The sequence below is a fragment of the Malania oleifera genome, chromosome 5 (assembly GCF_029873635.1).
Source record: "Malania oleifera isolate guangnan ecotype guangnan chromosome 5, ASM2987363v1, whole genome shotgun sequence".
In the NCBI taxonomy this organism is placed as follows: domain Eukaryota; kingdom Viridiplantae; phylum Streptophyta; class Magnoliopsida; order Santalales; family Ximeniaceae; genus Malania; species Malania oleifera.
The window spans coordinates 91,337,614-91,355,012 of record NC_080421.1 but is presented as its reverse complement, the minus strand read 5'-3'; the positions used below and the strand labels follow the sequence as shown (position 1 = coordinate 91,355,012).

Sequence of the window (17,399 nt, the reverse complement as noted above, 5' to 3'; positions counted from 1 at the left end):
TAAATATCACCTAACCCAGCTTGTTACAACAATTAGACAAGGTGGGCTTGAACAAATATCTTCTACAAACATCGCCTAACTGACCCACAGATTACACAAACGAAGTCCTCATGATCTTGTTCAAACACAACATCCCTCACAAAATGACAACCAACTTCAATGTGCTTTATCCTCTCATTGCTAGCAGCCTACCAATATAAACGGCAACTTGATTACCAAAAAATATATCTATTCGCTTCATTACCAAGAATCCCATATCTGACATAAGAAACTTCAGCCACATAAGCTCACTCACACTATGAGCCACAGCTCAATACTCCAAAACTAACCTTGCTATGGTGGATTGTTTCTCGCTATGCTAGTTAACAGGATTACCTCACACAAAATTAGAGTATCCAGCAGTAGACTTTTGATCACGACTATAGCTAGCCAATCCACATCATTTTCTATTATATTTATCTATCAAAACTCTACCGAGAAAGCCTTTGAGATACTGCAACATCCTATAATGAGTATCAATGTGGTTGTTGGGGATTTTCGATAAATTACTCACCACCTAAAAAAGATATATCAAGTCTAGTAATAGTCAAGTAGATCAACTTCAAAGTCTGGTCCAACATCCCTAGAAACTTCCCGTTGGGATCCATGAGTTCCCAACAAACCATTCTCACTTAGCAACAACAACAACAAGACTTAAGTGTCACTAGGTGGGGTCAGCTACATGAATCCCTTTTTGTCATTTCACTCGATCGAGATCATTTTCCTCTTCTTGGTCAATAGCTGTCAAATCCTTCCTCACTGCCTCATCCTCAGGTTATTTTATAGGCTTTCTCTAGGTCAATAAAAACCATATGCAAGTCGCTCTTCTTTTCTCTAAACCTTTTCATTAAACTTCTTAAAAGATAAATAGCTTCTTTTGTGGATCTCCTAGGCCTAAAACCAAATTGGTTCTCTAAAACTCTCGTTTCTAGTCTTACTTTTTGTTCAATTACCCTTTCCAATAGTTTCATTGCATGAATCATAATCTTAATTCCGCCAATAGTTATTACAATTTTGAATAACGCCTTTGTTTTTGTGTAAAAGTATTAACATGCTTTTCCTCCATTCCTCTGTCGTTCTCTTGGTTTTTATAATAGTGTTGAATAGATTAGTTAACCATACACTTCCTCTATCCCCTAAACATTCCCAAACTTCAATTGAATGTTATTGGGTCCTCAAGATTTCCCAGTTTTCATATTTTTTAAAGTCATCTTAACTCAAACTCACTTTGCAAATAATTCTCCTATTTTTAGTTTTTTCCTTACTTTTCCTTCCAAGCTCAAGCTTTCAATTTGGTTTTCATTAAACAACTTATTGAAGTATCTCTGCCACCTCTCTTTTATGTCTTCTTCTTTGATTAAGACATTACCATTCTTGTCCTTTATACATTTTATGCTACCTAAATCTTTGCATTTTCTTTCTCTAGCTCTAACAATTTTATAAATGTCTCTTCATTCTTTTGTATCAAGTCTAGTATATATAAAGTATCATAAGCTCTATTTTATAAATTTTTTATCTCACTTAGCGAGTCCAATGTATATTTTCGCTAAGATAGATTCAATCCTTTCCTCTACTATGCAATCTCAATACCATGAAAGTAACATAGAATGCTCAATTCTTTGATTTGAAATTTTTCTTGAAGCCACTACTTAACATCTACAATCTTGCTCGGGTCACTGCAAATGATAATGATATCATCAACGTAAACTAATAAGTACTAGAAGTACCACAACCCTCTCGTTTTTGCAATAAAAAAACAGATTTATCAAAGTAACAGAGTACCATTATATAAAGCCAAATGCAGAAACTACCACACTAAATTTGTCAAACTAGACTTGAACATAAATAGCCTTATGAAACCTACAACCTTTACCATCCTGCCCTTGAGCAACACACCCATGAGGTTGTTCCATGTGTGCAAATCTCCATACAAGAAGGCACTCTTCACATCCAACTTATATAAATGCCAATCAAAATTAATTGCCATTGAGATCAATACATGAATAGTATTTAGTCGAGAAACATAAGAGAAAGTCTCAAAATGATCAGTAATATGTTGGGTGTACCCCTTGGCAACTAAACGAGCCCCAAGTCATTCGACATAACCATCAGGAAGATATTTAATGGTGTACACCCAATGGCACCTAACCAACTCCTTACAAATAGGAAGATCCACCAAGTCCCATGTCCCTCAAGTGGTCAAGGCATTCATTTTTTTAACATCCATTGCATGCTTTCACTCACGATTAGCAAATGCTTCAACATGCAACTCAATCTACATCAAAGTATCACATGATCTCACTATTTTTATTACATTTATATATCAAACCTTTGCTAGGAGAGCCTTTAAGATACAGCAAAATCCTACAAACAACATCCAAATGTGGTTGTTTAGGATTTTCTATAAACCAACTCACCACCCCAACTGCAAAGATACATCTGGTCTAGTGATAGTTAAGTAGATCAACTTGTCAACTAACTGCCTAGATCAACGCTTATCTTCAAATTCTGGTCCAACATCCCTAGACATCTTCATGTTAGGAACCATAGGAGTATCAATTGGTTTAGCTCCTAACAAACCAATCTCACTTACCAAGTCCAAGGTATATCTTCATTGAGATAAACTTAACCTTTTCCTACACTATATAATCTCAATGCCAAGAAAGTAATGCAGAGTACCCAAGTCTTTGATTTGAAATTTAGCTTGAAGCCATTGCTTAACACATGCAATCCCACTTTGATCACTACCCGATGATGATATCATCAACATAAACTACTAGAAGTACCACACTTACCACTATTTTTCGAAGAAAGACCGAATGATCTAAATAGCAATTGAAGAAGCCAAATAGACAGACCACCACACTAAATTTGTTTAACCAATCTCGAGGAGACTACTTAAGACCATGGCCTTATGCAACCTACATACATCACTATCCTCCCCATGAGCAACATACCTAGATGTTTCTCCATGTGTACCTCTTCTTGCAAATCTCCATAAAAGGCATTCTTCACATCTAGCTGGTATAAGGGCCAATCAAAATTAACTACCAATGAGATCAACACAAACAAAATTTAGTAGAGCAATAGGAAAGGTCTCAAAATAATCACTACCATATGTTTGGGTGTACCCCTTGGCAGCCAATCAAGCCTTGAGCTATTCAATAAAGTCATCAGGAAGATATTTAATATTGTAGACCTAGCAACACCTACCAACTCCTTATTGGGAGGAAGATCCATCAAGTCCTATCTCCCTCGAATCGTCAAAGTATCCATTTCTACTTCCATGGCATGCTTCCACCCAAGGTTGGCAAGTGCTTCAACATGCGAGAAAGGAACAAAAAACAGAGAAAATGGACAAGAAAAAAGAATACATAGGACTAGGAACGTGAATAAATGAAACATAATGAGCATTAGATTAAGTAACTAAGGGCCATGTACATGTTCAAGTACCTGTCTACTGAGAAATGGGCAAATCCAAGTCACAATGGGATGGATCTCCAGAATCAGAAGTCAAAACAATGATGAGTTGAAGAGGCAGCTATATAGTGGTAGTGATGTCTATGTTTTCTTTTCGTCATTCATAAACCCTCAATTTTTTATCTATGTTTGTATCTGATGGATTTGGAAAAGGAGCAAAAGATTTTGGTAGAAGCATGAAAAAAGGAATCAGAGGATCAACACATAAGGGGGAATTAGAAATTGTTTATGGACTCAAAATAGATTAATCCAAGGAGGACCCTGCGCTAGAGAAATAAGGTGTTCCTCCAAAAAAGGGGATATTTGCACTAACATATTTCCTATGAGTGTCAGGATCATAACATTTATTACCTTTCGGAGTTCTCAAGTACCCAACAATGACACATTTAACAACACAAAGAGAGAACTTGTCTTGTCCAGTATTTGGAACATGAACAAAACATGTGCAACTAAAGATATGAGGCATGACAAAGAATATGGATGTTTCTAGATACACGACGGTGAAGGGTATTTGTCCCCTTAGAACACTAGAGAGCATCTTATTGAGCGAAAGGAAAGTTGTAAGAAGAGCATCAGTCCAAAAAGGTTTTAGGAACATGCATATGAAGCAAGGGAGACCGTGCTAAGGCAAGTAAATGCCTATTTTTTCTTTTACCTACTCCATTCTATTGATGGGTATGTATACATGACGTTTGATAAATAATCCCTTTGGCCAAGAAAAAGGATTGAAGCTCATTTTGAACAAATTTCAAGTGCATTATCAGATTGAAAAAATTTAATACTAATGCCAAACTGAGTTTTAATTTCTTGGTGGAATTGAGTGAATATAAAAAAAATTTAGATCTATCTTTCAACAAAAAAAATCTAGGTCATACAAGAAAAATCATCTACAAAGGACACAAAATATTGGTGACTAGTCAAATGTTTGAATGTACATGAGAAAAAAATGATTTACTACTTTACTCAATTCTAGATGGAAAAGATGTCTTAAAATGCTTTCCTATTTGACACACAATACACTCAAAATAAGAAAGATACTTGAACATGGGAAAAACTCGTAGTTTTTGGAGTGATGGATGACCCAGACGAGCATGCCACTAATCAAGAGAAACATCATAAGTAGAAATTAAGGAAGTGGTATGACAAGAATCGGATCAACCACCACCACCATCAAAATAGTTCAAGTCATCCTTCTCTAGGCCTCCACCAATCCTCTTCTTCCACTGGAGATCCTAAATAACACAATGAGAAAGAAAGAAGGTCACAAAATAGTTATGAGATTTTGTCAGTTGATTAACTGGTAATAGGTTTGAGGGAAATTTTGGCACATATAACTATATAAGGCAAAGGAAAGAGGCATAGAAGGAAACAAAAGAATATTTTCATAACCAGAAACTGGTGCTGCTAAACCACCAACAAGAGTAACCATAGAGTGTAAGGTAGTGGGTTTCAAGTCCTAAAATAAATTAGGACTACTTGTCATATGGGAGCAGGCACCAGAATCAATAACTCGGGGTGAAGAGGATGAAGAGGCAAAAAGCCCATTTGTACCTGAATGGGCCACAGTAGCAATAGATGTAGAAGAATGAATTTGGAGTTGTTGAACCATGCGAACAAGATTGTTGTACTCTTCTTGGGGCATGGTAGATGATATACTCAACTTCCCAGTGGAGTGGCTAGGTGCACTTGAACTCACACTCAGAAACAAACTTATTAGCCCAAGTTGGTTTCCCGTGGAGATCCCAATAGCGATCAATAGCATGGTTTTGATTGCCACGATGTGCGCAAATGCGAGAATTGCCACAATGAGTTCCTCGGCTAGATACACTACCTTTGCCTTCCAAAACCCATCCTCATCCAACAACAGTTCCCTCACTATGGTTGGAGGTGGTGCTAAACATGGCTAAACAATGAAAGGAAGAAGCATGAGGAGACGATAGAAAGCCATCTTTTGTGATCTGTTGGATTCTAGTGTATGCTTCATTCATGGATGGTATGGATTCACTGAAAAAAGTTGCAGATGGGTTGAAACTCAGAACTCAACCCAAAAAAAACTTGGCAGCCAAAAATTTTGCCCTTCGCCTCTTAATCATGTTGGAACTAATTGGAAGATATATGTTCAATTCTTCCCACATACCCTTCAAAGTGCTATAATACTCACTAAGAGACCTATCTTCTTGGTCCTATTTGAAAAACTTAACATACAGATCAAAAATACAAGTTTGATTTTTATCTTAAGAGAAGCTTTCAAGAAGATCATCCCATATATCATTGGTTATTCTATGAAACATCACATTCACAGCAATCTATCATTCTCTTTCATCCAATCTTCACAATCCTTGGAGTCTGAAGATGGAGGAGAATGCAACAAATACTTGGACTTCTCTTTCACATTAGTATACATGTGCATCGCCTGAGATGACAACGGGTAGTTGGAGGATGCAACCAATTTGATGGTTCTGATCTGCACGATAACAGTATCAACCGAAGCTCTCTCACACAACCGATTAAATTAATTTGGGACACATCTCATACAAGTGCCAAGTCATGTCAGGCGACAGTGTGTCGATGTTCAACATCTGTGGATACTAAAACTCAGGGCTTCAAGGAATGTCAGTTTTTCGTTGAGGAATGATAAATTTCAAGCTAAAGACATAAAAGAACTAGAGGAACTAAGGGTGGGCAAATGGGAAGAGGATGAGAAGGTGAATGAGAATGGGTGATATTGTCAGGCAAACCTGATGACTAGTGGTTAAATAGATAATATGGGACTAGAAAAAGAGTGGCAAAACAAGAACTCTAGCCCACCCAAATAATAGAAAAAATAATTCGTTGAGAAAAATTAAGCATATTATTTGGCAGAATATAAGCTGTTTCTAAAAAATCAAGTAGGAATAAAAGCCATAGGAGATAAAAAAAACTTCATAGATAATTAATGTAAAATAGTGCTACATTACCTTCAACAGTGCAGTTGTCATTGTCATTCAAAGATTGCCCAACTTCATCAGACAAGTATAGGAAGACAGAGTTGTTCACCAGATTACCAACGGCAACCAGAATTCCAAGGCAAAATTGTGCCAGCAGAAAAAGTCCAGGAATGGGATAATGCCACAACCCAACCATTTCCCATATCTCCATGTCCTGCATCAAATGTAGTATTGAATCTCTTATTTAACCTCCTCAATCTTTTCAGTTTTCTTACTAAAAACCATTAGAAAACTTTGAGCCAAATAGAACATTACCTTCCCAATTTTCCGATTTAGGAATGCAAATGCCATGTTGAAAATGTATGTGCCAACAGCCCAGAATAGAATGAAGACAAGAAGCAACCCATTTAAATGGTGCAAACGGAACAAAGAGGGAAAGGCATACACAATGTAGCCAACATATGCTAGTAATCCAAATGCACATATGCTAGCAAAATGAAAACTCCAGAAAGAAAGAGCAAACAGGGAGATCTGCAAGTTCAACACTGAAAGTTTTACAAATAAGCCAAAGATAATAGATAAATCTTAACAAATTGAAATTGAATGTAGTTACAGCAGTCATTAAAACTAAGCAAGCAATTTCAAGGACAAAATAAGAAACAGTATAAGAAAAACAAAGCAATCTCAAGGAAGTTTGGGACAGAAAAACAAGATTATCTGCTTCAGATGAAGAAGATAAAAAAGAGGAGAGGGAGAAATAGCAGTCAACTAGAACTAAAAGTTACATGCTGCTCTCCAGTTCACTGCCCTGCCCGTCTTACACTGATATTTAAAAACATACTGGAGGACATAAATACCATACGCACCACTCAATTGCTAAAAATAATATATTTCTAACACTCCCACTCCCTCCCCTAGAGGTGTATGAATATCACCTAACCCTAGTAGACAATGCGGATTTAAATAAAGCCTCCGTGAAAACATCTTCACGAATGGAGTCCTCACAACCTTCTTCATTACAACATCCCTTGCAAAATGACAGCCAGCTTCAATCTGCTTTGTCTTCTCATGAAATAGTCAGTTGCAAGCATCTTCTGATACATTTAAGGTGAAAAGGGACCTCAGAAACAACCAAACAGAGGCCCAGCAGGAAAATAATTTTTTTCCTGAAAGTGTTATCCTAGATTCAATGCTGCCCCATACAAACGTTGAGTCACCTTTGTGCCTTAACGCGTTAATCAATGAGGAGTCTTTCAGATCAGTGAACTTTTTAGATGCGAAGGAAAACCAGGTGCGCACGATCTCCAATATGACTTAGGCCTGATTTGGTCAATTCTAGTGGAGTAAAGGTTAGGCGAGGGAAGCAAATGTTGGGGAGAAGAAAAGGGCTAAGAAAAATGGGAGGGAGCTGGACTGGTTAGTGCCATCGATCAATGATGACAGAGGTGGCAGTTGACGAAGTGTACAAGAAAGACATATTTTACTTTATTTTATTCAGGAACATCCTCAAAGATTCTAGGATATTATACGTAGGAAGCAAGATTCTAGGCTATTTTTATTTGGAAACTGGTAGTTTGGCTTAATTAGGTCCGTATTGTAGTTTTTTTCCCTCCAAGAATTATAAGCCTATAAGAGCCTATAAGAGGTCCGTATTGTAGTTGTTGGATGTTGAAACTTGTCAGGTCCTTGGGGCCCTTAATTTTGCCAAATGCAGATTCTTTCTTGGAATGTTCAGGGGGACGTGATAAGAGGAGAATGGTTTAGAACCATTTTTGCAAGAGAAACTCCACCTATGACACAATCAATGTGCTAACTCTTTTTGCACCTAGCCAGTCCCAGACCCTGGTAAAAAAACAGGGTTGTGTTAGGTAGCTAACAGCTATCATAAACCCTGTTAGATCTTTATGATATGAATACATAATTATGTGTTTGGGCATCTGCTATGGGTGACCTGAAATGATGCCCTAAATAATCATAATTGTCCACTTTTTCTCCACCAATGGTACATTTTTTACTTGACCTAAATTGACAAGTTGTTATAGGAAAATTTACTGTTATTAATAACTTGGTCACATGAAGAATCCAAAGGCATGTCACAATAAAAATAAAAAAAAGCTGTAGATGTTTAAAATTGTAATCTCATCTTCATATATCATATTATTAAATAAAGCAGGAAGTGCTCTTTCAAAAGTTTGCATATTTTCAACAAAGGATATATAAGCAATGAAACTAACTGTATCACCTTTTATCTTCATAAAAATAAATAAATAAATAAATAGAGATATAAAAGTCAAGTCAACATCTAGTCATATTAATTAAAATCATGCATTTACTGCCAATAAATAGATGACAATATGCTTTTTAAGAATACGTACTGGGAATCCATATGTGAAAAAGTTTATGCTAAATGTCCGAAAAACTTCTCCTCTTAGTAAAACATTTGTATGCCTTACACCAGATCTGCAAATTTGTACACTCCAGTAAGCTTACAAACAATACCACTGTGATTTTGTCATACAATTAAAGAAGATTCTCAACAGAGAAAAGTAACAAGTAATAAAAGAACCTTAATTTGAAAATCCAAGTTTACTGAAACAATCTTAAAGAGAAATTTTGAATGTAATGCAAAACATCAGCATGAATAGACAGAAAACCTCCACCTAGCAGAATAAAAACAATGCAGATTTAAATGAGATGTGTAATCGTCCAGGAGAAATTACAAATTTTTTTATTCTCATATTCCTCTAAGCAGCATCAACAATGCAAAAAATCTCTCCAATTTCGAAGACTCCTTACGATCTTCTTGTCTGTTTCCTGATGCTCAACCATTTCTGTGCTTCTTTTTGAGGATTTGAACCCTTAGATCTAAGATGTTTTAAACTCGACATTGCATTTACAAGAAAGAATCATATTGCCTTTTAACTAGGAGAACCCTTTCCAGGGCGCAATAAGAATTTTAAAATGGAAATAAAAGAAACATACAGAGTTTTTTTTACCATAGCAATGGTAACAAATGAGTAAGCCAAATATTCATCAAAGAAAAGCAAATTTGGAATCAAATTCTATTAACCTCAGGAAGAATTAATGCAGGTTAACAAATACTGAATGTAAAAAAATAAAAAAGATACAATCATTGAAGAATAAAAGCACTTTCTGCACCACCACTTGGGCGACCAGAAATTTCATTGAAGTGGATATAAGCCAGCAGACTTACACAGAGTGGGAGGGGCTAATTATGATCTTAGCAAAAAATTTTGATCAACTCAAGCAGACAATTGACTGGTCTACCAAGTCACGGGAGGCCAATAGCAAATATTATAAATCCATGCAGTACAAGTTGCTTACAGTAGGTCTCATAAGACAGCTTCGAAAATGTGGGTCACTGGAGCCTGCCCTATTACAGTTCTTCGCATATTTTTCTTCTGTGAATTGAAAATATATATATATATATATAATGGAGTTTCATGTCTTTCTGGTTAATTTGTGGCCACAGCCAGGTAAACAATGGTGCAGTATTGGAAATCTTTTTTAATTTTTCTTTTTTTGAAGGGGAGGCCAAACATTTAATTTAAATTCCAATCATCCTATCTTTACAGGCATACAGAAAAGCATAACAGGAATTAATACCATTACATGAAAAAAAAAAAAAATTCCTTTGCAGAATTAAAGCTGCCATTGGGTTTCAAAAGGAACAGTCCCAATTATCTAAGCAATTCCCATCAGATAATAAATACCAAAATTTTCAAACTTGAATTTGGAATGGCATAAAGAAAAGTTACACATAAGTAATTACCCAAGTAGCCAAGAATCTGCAATCAAGACAGGATATTTGAAACTAGAAGGTATAATGTAAACCAAATAAATAAATGTTCCTAGTCAATTACCTTAATTCACGAATGAAAAATGTATGCTTTGGTGGAAGAAGTTGCTCAGACAAACTACTTTTTCCCATCGACATAATAATGTCCATTTCCTCCAAATCACATCTAACATGGGATAGCTGCTTATGAGGGACAATAAAGGGTGAACCAATTCTAAGAAATCAAGGGAAAACAATAGATATAAAGTAGGAAAAGAAGAATAAAATGCATTAGATGAACAAGAATCACTTGATCGTTTATAAGCACAGAAACTTCTTAACTGAAGAAATAGAGAAGACATAAAGAGGAGCATGGGCAGCCTCCAAGCAAACAAAATTACAATTACAACAACAAACCAAGCCTGGTCTGCTACATGAATCCTTTTCTGCCAATTTACGTGATTGAGAGCAATTTCCTCTAAAAAATTTAAGGGCTATTAAATCCTTAATCACTATCTCATTCCAAGCATGGTCTTAAATTACTACAAAATTGTCGAAATTTCCATTTGATATCCGCTTTCCATCATCCTTAAAATCGAAAAGGCAATTGATTTCCGTCTTACATAATTTCCATCAAAATTTCAACAAATCATCCGAAATTTATCAAAATCTTGAAAATTCAGTGAAATTTGTCGAAAATTCACTAGTACATTGTTTAGCACATATTGCAAATGCCCAAACCATTTGAGGCGCCCCTTCCTTATCTTCTACAGGTGTTATGCCTAACTTACTGCAAATGTGTTCATTTCTTAATTTATCTTTTAACATTATACCACCCATCCAACTTAGCATTCTTTTTCGGCAACTTTTACTTTTTTGCACATGTTGTTTGTTAGTTGCCCAAATTCTAATCCATATAGCATAACTGGTCTTATAGCCATCAACCAATAAACTAAGTTGTTGTTCATTGAAAAGAGGAATGTCATGCAAATAACACTTTGTACTAGAACTATCAATCCACTTCATACTCAACAAAATTCTAGTCCAAGCTTCGTATTAGAAGATCTAATCACAAACCACAAATTGCAAAGATCTCCTACCAACAGAATATCCTAAACCTCGAATACTTACATCCTTAAGTACAGATAGACCACTATTATTCTGTCCCCTCTACATGGATGTGAAGGGACAAGGAGTGCAACTATTCCCTTAGAAGCCTATCAATCTTCCTCACAAACCTAATATCCTATATCACAAGAATACCCTAGGAGAACTTCTCAAGACCAACCATTCTCAATCCTTAAATCTAGACTCCTAAATGCCCAGGATCTCCAAGATGAGTTGTGCTGGTCTCTAGTGAATTCTCGAGGTAGAAAGTTAGTTTGAAGGCAGCGAAGCCAGTGGTTACGAAAAATCATAATTGGGACTTGAGGGTGGCCTATGTGAAAGATTGTTTAATCAGACCTCTTTCTTTGTCAATTTTGCGTAATTGTAAAAGTTTTTTGGAGTGGTGGTTCACATCTGTTTATCCCCCAAAATTCTCCTCTTTGTAGGACTCTTTTTTCAAGGAGTTAGCTAACATTTCTATGCCATGTATAGCCCCCAATGGGAGAATTTCAACATTATTCTTAGTTCAATGGACAAACTAGGGGGCTCTAGGGTTATTATATCTGGGAGTGTGGGCTCAAAGATATTACTCTAAATACGGTCATTTTAGATGGATAGCATTGAGTGAGAGACAAGCTTCTTCATGCATTGACAAATTCCGGCTTACCGTGTGGGAAGGTGCCTATCCATTTGTTAGGTAAGGGACCCTTGTGAGGCCTATCTCAAATCATCGCCCTGCGCTCCTCAAGTCCAATTGATGCAATGGGGCCCTACACCATTTAGATTTGAAAACATGTAGTTGACACACCCCTAGTTTAGGGAGTGTGTGAGAGTTTTGGTGGCGAGAGCATCCTGTGCAAAGTTGGAAGGGTTTTAAACTAATGAAAAAACTAACATGAAGCTGAAGTTAAAGCATTGGAATGGAGAAGTTATTGGCATGGTTTTATAACCCGAATCGGTGGCCAACCCAATGAAGTCACCGGGTCGATGAAAAGGATGATGATGATAATTATTATTAGAAATTAAATAGTAATGAGAGGAATTGATTAATTAATTAATTAATTCCGTTAAAACTTTAAAAGAGTTTGAGATTTGATTAATTCATAAATTCTCAATAAGAGAAAAAAGGGTTTGATTCCAATTGAAACTTAATTTTAAGGTAGAAGAATTTAAATCTACGTTTAATTTTAGTGCATTTAATGGTGTGTGTATATATATATATATATCTATATATATACATATCTATTGTTTAAGTAGCATCAAGTTGTGCTCAGAACCATGACTCAGTGTTCCTTCTCCTTTTGGGCAAGCCTTGAGTTCAATACCCATCTCCCCCAAAATCTGCCAACATTTTTTTTATTTAATAAGAGCCCAAGTCAACCCATTCAACTCATTGGGTTCAGCCAAGCTATACCAAGCTGTCTAGGTTTGACCGAGTTAACGTCGGCTTGTGTAATTACTGGTTTTATAGCATCACTGGAACAGAAACAATTAGTGTTAGCCCTAAGGTTTCATGGCCTAATTTTGATGATAACAAACTACTTAAGAACTAAATACTTCGAGCTTAAGTGTGATGCACAGGTTGTTAATCAATTCAAGCTTGAAGGATTTATTTAAGGACTTAAAAATGGGCAAAGCTTGAAGAATATTCAAGACCTTTTAATTTTGTATATGATTGTATTTTCTAAGTTGTATTGTGTGTAATCTCTAAAGAAATTGAATGATCACGGCACAAAAGTAACTAAAATAGAAAAAATGGGATGACAGACTATTCCACTCTTGCAATCTGGGTCGGTAGATCGGCCCCTAGGGCCCGATCGACTGGACTTGGCAATATATGCCAACCAATCTACCACCCCTCTTCGGATGGCATACCGGCCTAAGTAGTAGCATGGAGGAGTGGTCGACCAATACACCCTGTCAGTTGCTTCAATGGTCTAGTTTTTACCCTAAGGGCTAGTGCCTACTCAACCAGCCTCTATATTATGTAAGCAATCAACTGGCCTAACCAATAATCAGACCCGACAGGCATTAAAAAAAAAAAAAAAAAAGCTAGTCTTACTTCTTTTCATATAAATATGCCCTCTAAAGTCAAATGAACAATAACTAAGCATTACATACTGATATTTGAAAGTCTCTATAGCTCTCCTCTCTCAAAACTCTATTGTGCTCAAATTTGCCCACTTTTGAAAATCTCTCAAAAACTCGTGTCATAAACTCATTAATTCCTTAAGAGTTGTCTTTTTGTGATTTCATTTGTAAATCCTGTCAACTAAGAAATTCTCATTTTCTCATTCGAACGTGCTGTAATTGGTGTCCTTGCCATCAAGTGAAGCAAGGGGACTGTAAAGAGCTGTTGTTAATGGCACCTCAAGGCAGTTTGTTCCTTGAGAGACTGAACGTCGGCTTGAGGAAGCCGAAGCACTTTAAATAGTTTCTGTTTTTCTTCTCCCTATCTCATTTACTTTCTTGTATTTGCATTAATTGTTTGTGTGCATTTATTTTTTTTCCATTAAAGTAAATTATTTAAGAAACCCAATTCACCCCCCATACTGAATTGCCTTTGGGACAACAACTAGTTCCGATAGAACAAAGTCAGATCGGCCGGTCCGGACCAGATTTTAAAATGATGGTTGTTGGGAATGTTTAATGAGGCTATAAATAACATTTTCAGGGAAATTAATGGTTTGGATAGGTTGAATGAATGGTATGTCTGATGAGGAGGGTAGGGCAAGAAGGGTTCGACTATGGGAAGTGGGAACAAACTAAAGGTGCTGATTTTAAGGGAGGAAATGAGCTGGCACCAAAAATCAAGGGTGAATTGGGCCACTCAAGGGGAATGCAACACAAATTCTTCTCTTACAGAAAGGCTAATGGCGGTAAAAGGAACAAATTTATTAAGAAGTTGGTAGTAGATTCCAAAATGAGGGTTATGGGTAAAACACAGATTAGGAAGGAGATCAAAAATTTTTTATATACACGTTTTCACTAAGGCTACCAAAGTAAACTGAAGTTGGGGGGTTTGGATTGGTGTCCCATCAATTCAAATTTAGCCCAAGAGAGGCCTTTTGAAATTGAGGAAGGTTTATATAATAATAATAATAATAATAATAATAATAATAATAATAATAATAATAATAAAAAGAAAAGGGAACTTGGTGTGTATAAGGAGAGATCACTGCACCCCAAAGCATTCGCAATGGATTTGTTTCAGGAAGATATGAGTTTCTTTAATGAGTTCCATAAAAATAGGATGGTGGGTAAGAGTGTGAAGTCTACTTAACCCTCATCCCTAAGAAGGAAGGATCCTCGATGGTGAGGGATTTTAAGCCTATCAAACTGGTCAAGAGGTTTTGGAAGAGACAGTGTTCACGGCTCAGTTTGCCCACATTAAAGATAGACAAATTTTGGATGCAGTTTTAGTGACCAACAAGGTGGTGGAGGATTTTCTTTTGCCTTTTTTTTTTTTTTTTTTTTGGTGGGGTGTGGGGGAAGTGGAGTGTTTTGGGGGAGTGTGGAGAAGATGGATAAGAGGGTGGCTAAGCTTGACAAATATTTTTGTTATTGTCAATGGGCAACCTAGAGAGTGGTTTAGAGCCTCTCAAGCGCCTAGGCAAGGAACTTTGTGGTCTTTGTTTTTTGTTTATGCTTGCAAGTGATGTCCCCAATAGGGGTGGGCAAGAAAACCCAAATGCCGAACCAAACCACAGAATGGAACCAAACCAAACTGAAAAATTGGTTAACCATTTTTTCAATTCGATCTCAATCAGCCCATGCAGTGACCATGGTTAACCAAACCAAATCAATATATTAAAATTAAATATAAATACATACTACGTATAATTTTTTAATAATTTAAATAAAAAATAGTTCTATTGCACCAAGATTGATGCTTAAATTTTAATAATGAATATTAAAATACATTTTCATTATTATGAAAGAAAAAATATTAATCTGTAGTGATTTCAAATTTTAAGTTGGATCTAATGATTCGGTTCGATTAACTGGTGGATATTGGTCTAAAAACTACTATTTGAAATGGCTCAATTTCAATTTGCATTTTCTGGCAAACCAAAACTTTAGTTTAGCTCATGCTTCAAGAGGTATGGTTCTATTAATGGTTATTTGGTCATTTAGCATTATTAGTATGTGCAAGAGTCATGTTAATAAGTGAGAGTTAGTAAGGGTATTATGGTCATTGGTAGTATACTTGACATATATTATAAATAAAGAGAGAAGCCTATCATAGAGGTTAGATCTTCAATTTTACCCAATTATTCAACAGGCTCGATTAACGAAACAATGCCCAACCCTAGTCCCCAGTAGGATGCTTACACACGCACATGATTGAGGGGCGATTACGAAACTTTCTATTGACCAAAAGGAAGTGGAGATATATTGCCTCATATTTGAAGCTAAAGCCATGATGTTCCTCGATGTCAATGTTGAGAAATTATAGAAGGCCCCCATTTTGCTAAAAATTTTCAAAAGGATTTGGGCTTGAGGATTAACTTGTCTAAAAATGGGGTCGTGGGAACCAATGCGGGTAGTAGGATTTTGAAGGGTTTAAGGCCATAGCAAGATGCCCAATTATGAAGTGGCCACTCAACTATCTTAGCCTACATATGGAAGGAAATCCTAGTTTCGTAGATTTTTGGGACCTTGTGACTAAGAGAGTTGGGAGAAGGTTGGAGAGGCGGTGGAAAGGGGGGGGGGGGGTTATTTTTCCTCGGGGAGTTGTACCACACTCATCAGTGCAGCTCTCTATAACATTCAAGTTTGCTTTCTATCTCCTATTAAGGTGTTCAATGTCTAGGATTCTAGAGAGGATGATGTCTGACTTTCTTTGGTCGGGCTATTGGGAATATAAGGAGAGATCACCTCGTTAGTTGGGAGGTTGTCAATAGGCCAAAATCTAGGTGGAAAAAGTCTCAAGAATATAATTTACTAAAAAAAAAAAAAAAATTGCTTTAATGGGGACTATAGGAGAATGGAATGGGCGTTCCCCTTTGAGGTCAACTCCTTATGGCAAAGGTAATTAAAAGTAAGTATGGGGTGCATAAGAATTGGTGAGACACTAGAGTAAGTGATTATGTTTCTCATGTTAACCACTATAAGTTTGTGTCTTAGGGTTGCTAGTCTTTTCTTTTTGCTTACTCGTTTTAAAGTGGACAATATATGATTTGTTTATGGGAAGATCCTGGGTGGGAGAGGGTTCATTCCAATCATTAGTCCTGCTTGTATAAGCTATCCTCCCTCCACAATGCACCTATCATCATCTTTCCTTCTTCTGAGGGAGGATCTTGCTTGTGGGATTTCCACTTCATTAGGAATATCAATGAAAGAGAGGTAGTCACATTGACCACTTTAGCCAATATGCTAGATCATTTTGTTCCATATAGGAGGGGTGACGAGAGAGTCCGGATAGATGATGACTTTTTCTTCCAAATCCTTTTTTCTTCACCTCCTCAAAAGTCCCACACCCAACTTTTTTTCTTGGAGTCACATTTTTTGGGATACTAGACTCCTGTTCAAGATTCAAACCTATATCTGGATAGTGACTTCGAAGCATGATTCGCTTCATATCAAAAGGCCTTACATGACTCTCATGCCTAACGGTGATGTCTCGTGAGCCCAAAGAAACTAATGCTGCATTTTCCTTCATTGTAGGTTTGCTACCCATTTGTAGAGTCCCCTTTTCTCTTGCTTTAGTGAAGCTTAGGTGCCTCCTGGGGCTGTGTGTGAATTTTTTTCTAATGAGTTAGGGCTTTGGCAAAAGGGAAAGTGCTTTGGCACAGTGCCTGTGTTTTCTATTTTGAGGACCCTCTGGGTCAAAAGAAGCAAGAACATTCAATGATCGCATAATTTCACCGGCTTTCTAGTAGGATAGAGCTGCCTTCATTGCCTCTATGTGGCTCCAATGTTTCAGGTTACTTAAGGGTCTGCCGCTGCCCAATCTTGTTAGTGATTGGCCGGCAGCTGTTGTGTAATTAGTTTTGTTAGTTTTTGAATGCATTCACTTTCTTCTTGGGAGGACCTCTTGTCCT

At 36.7% G+C, this 17,399-nt stretch overlaps 1 protein-coding gene across 2 annotated transcripts in view; it reads right to left on the bottom strand.

Moving 5' to 3' along the window:
- Nucleotides 1-17,399, bottom strand: part of LOC131155128 (piezo-type mechanosensitive ion channel homolog) — a 98,828-nt gene that overhangs the window by 50,421 nt on the left and 31,008 nt on the right. For both annotated transcript variants that reach the window (XM_058108059.1, XM_058108060.1), the window contains exons 7-10: nucleotides 10,331-10,446; nucleotides 8,822-8,906; nucleotides 6,762-6,977; nucleotides 6,477-6,660 (exon numbers count right to left, since the gene is read on the bottom strand). In XM_058108059.1, the coding sequence (XP_057964042.1) occupies nucleotides 6,477-6,660; nucleotides 6,762-6,977; nucleotides 8,822-8,906; nucleotides 10,331-10,446 (601 nt within the window). The remainder of the gene's footprint in view (nucleotides 1-6,476; nucleotides 6,661-6,761; nucleotides 6,978-8,821; nucleotides 8,907-10,330; nucleotides 10,447-17,399) is intronic.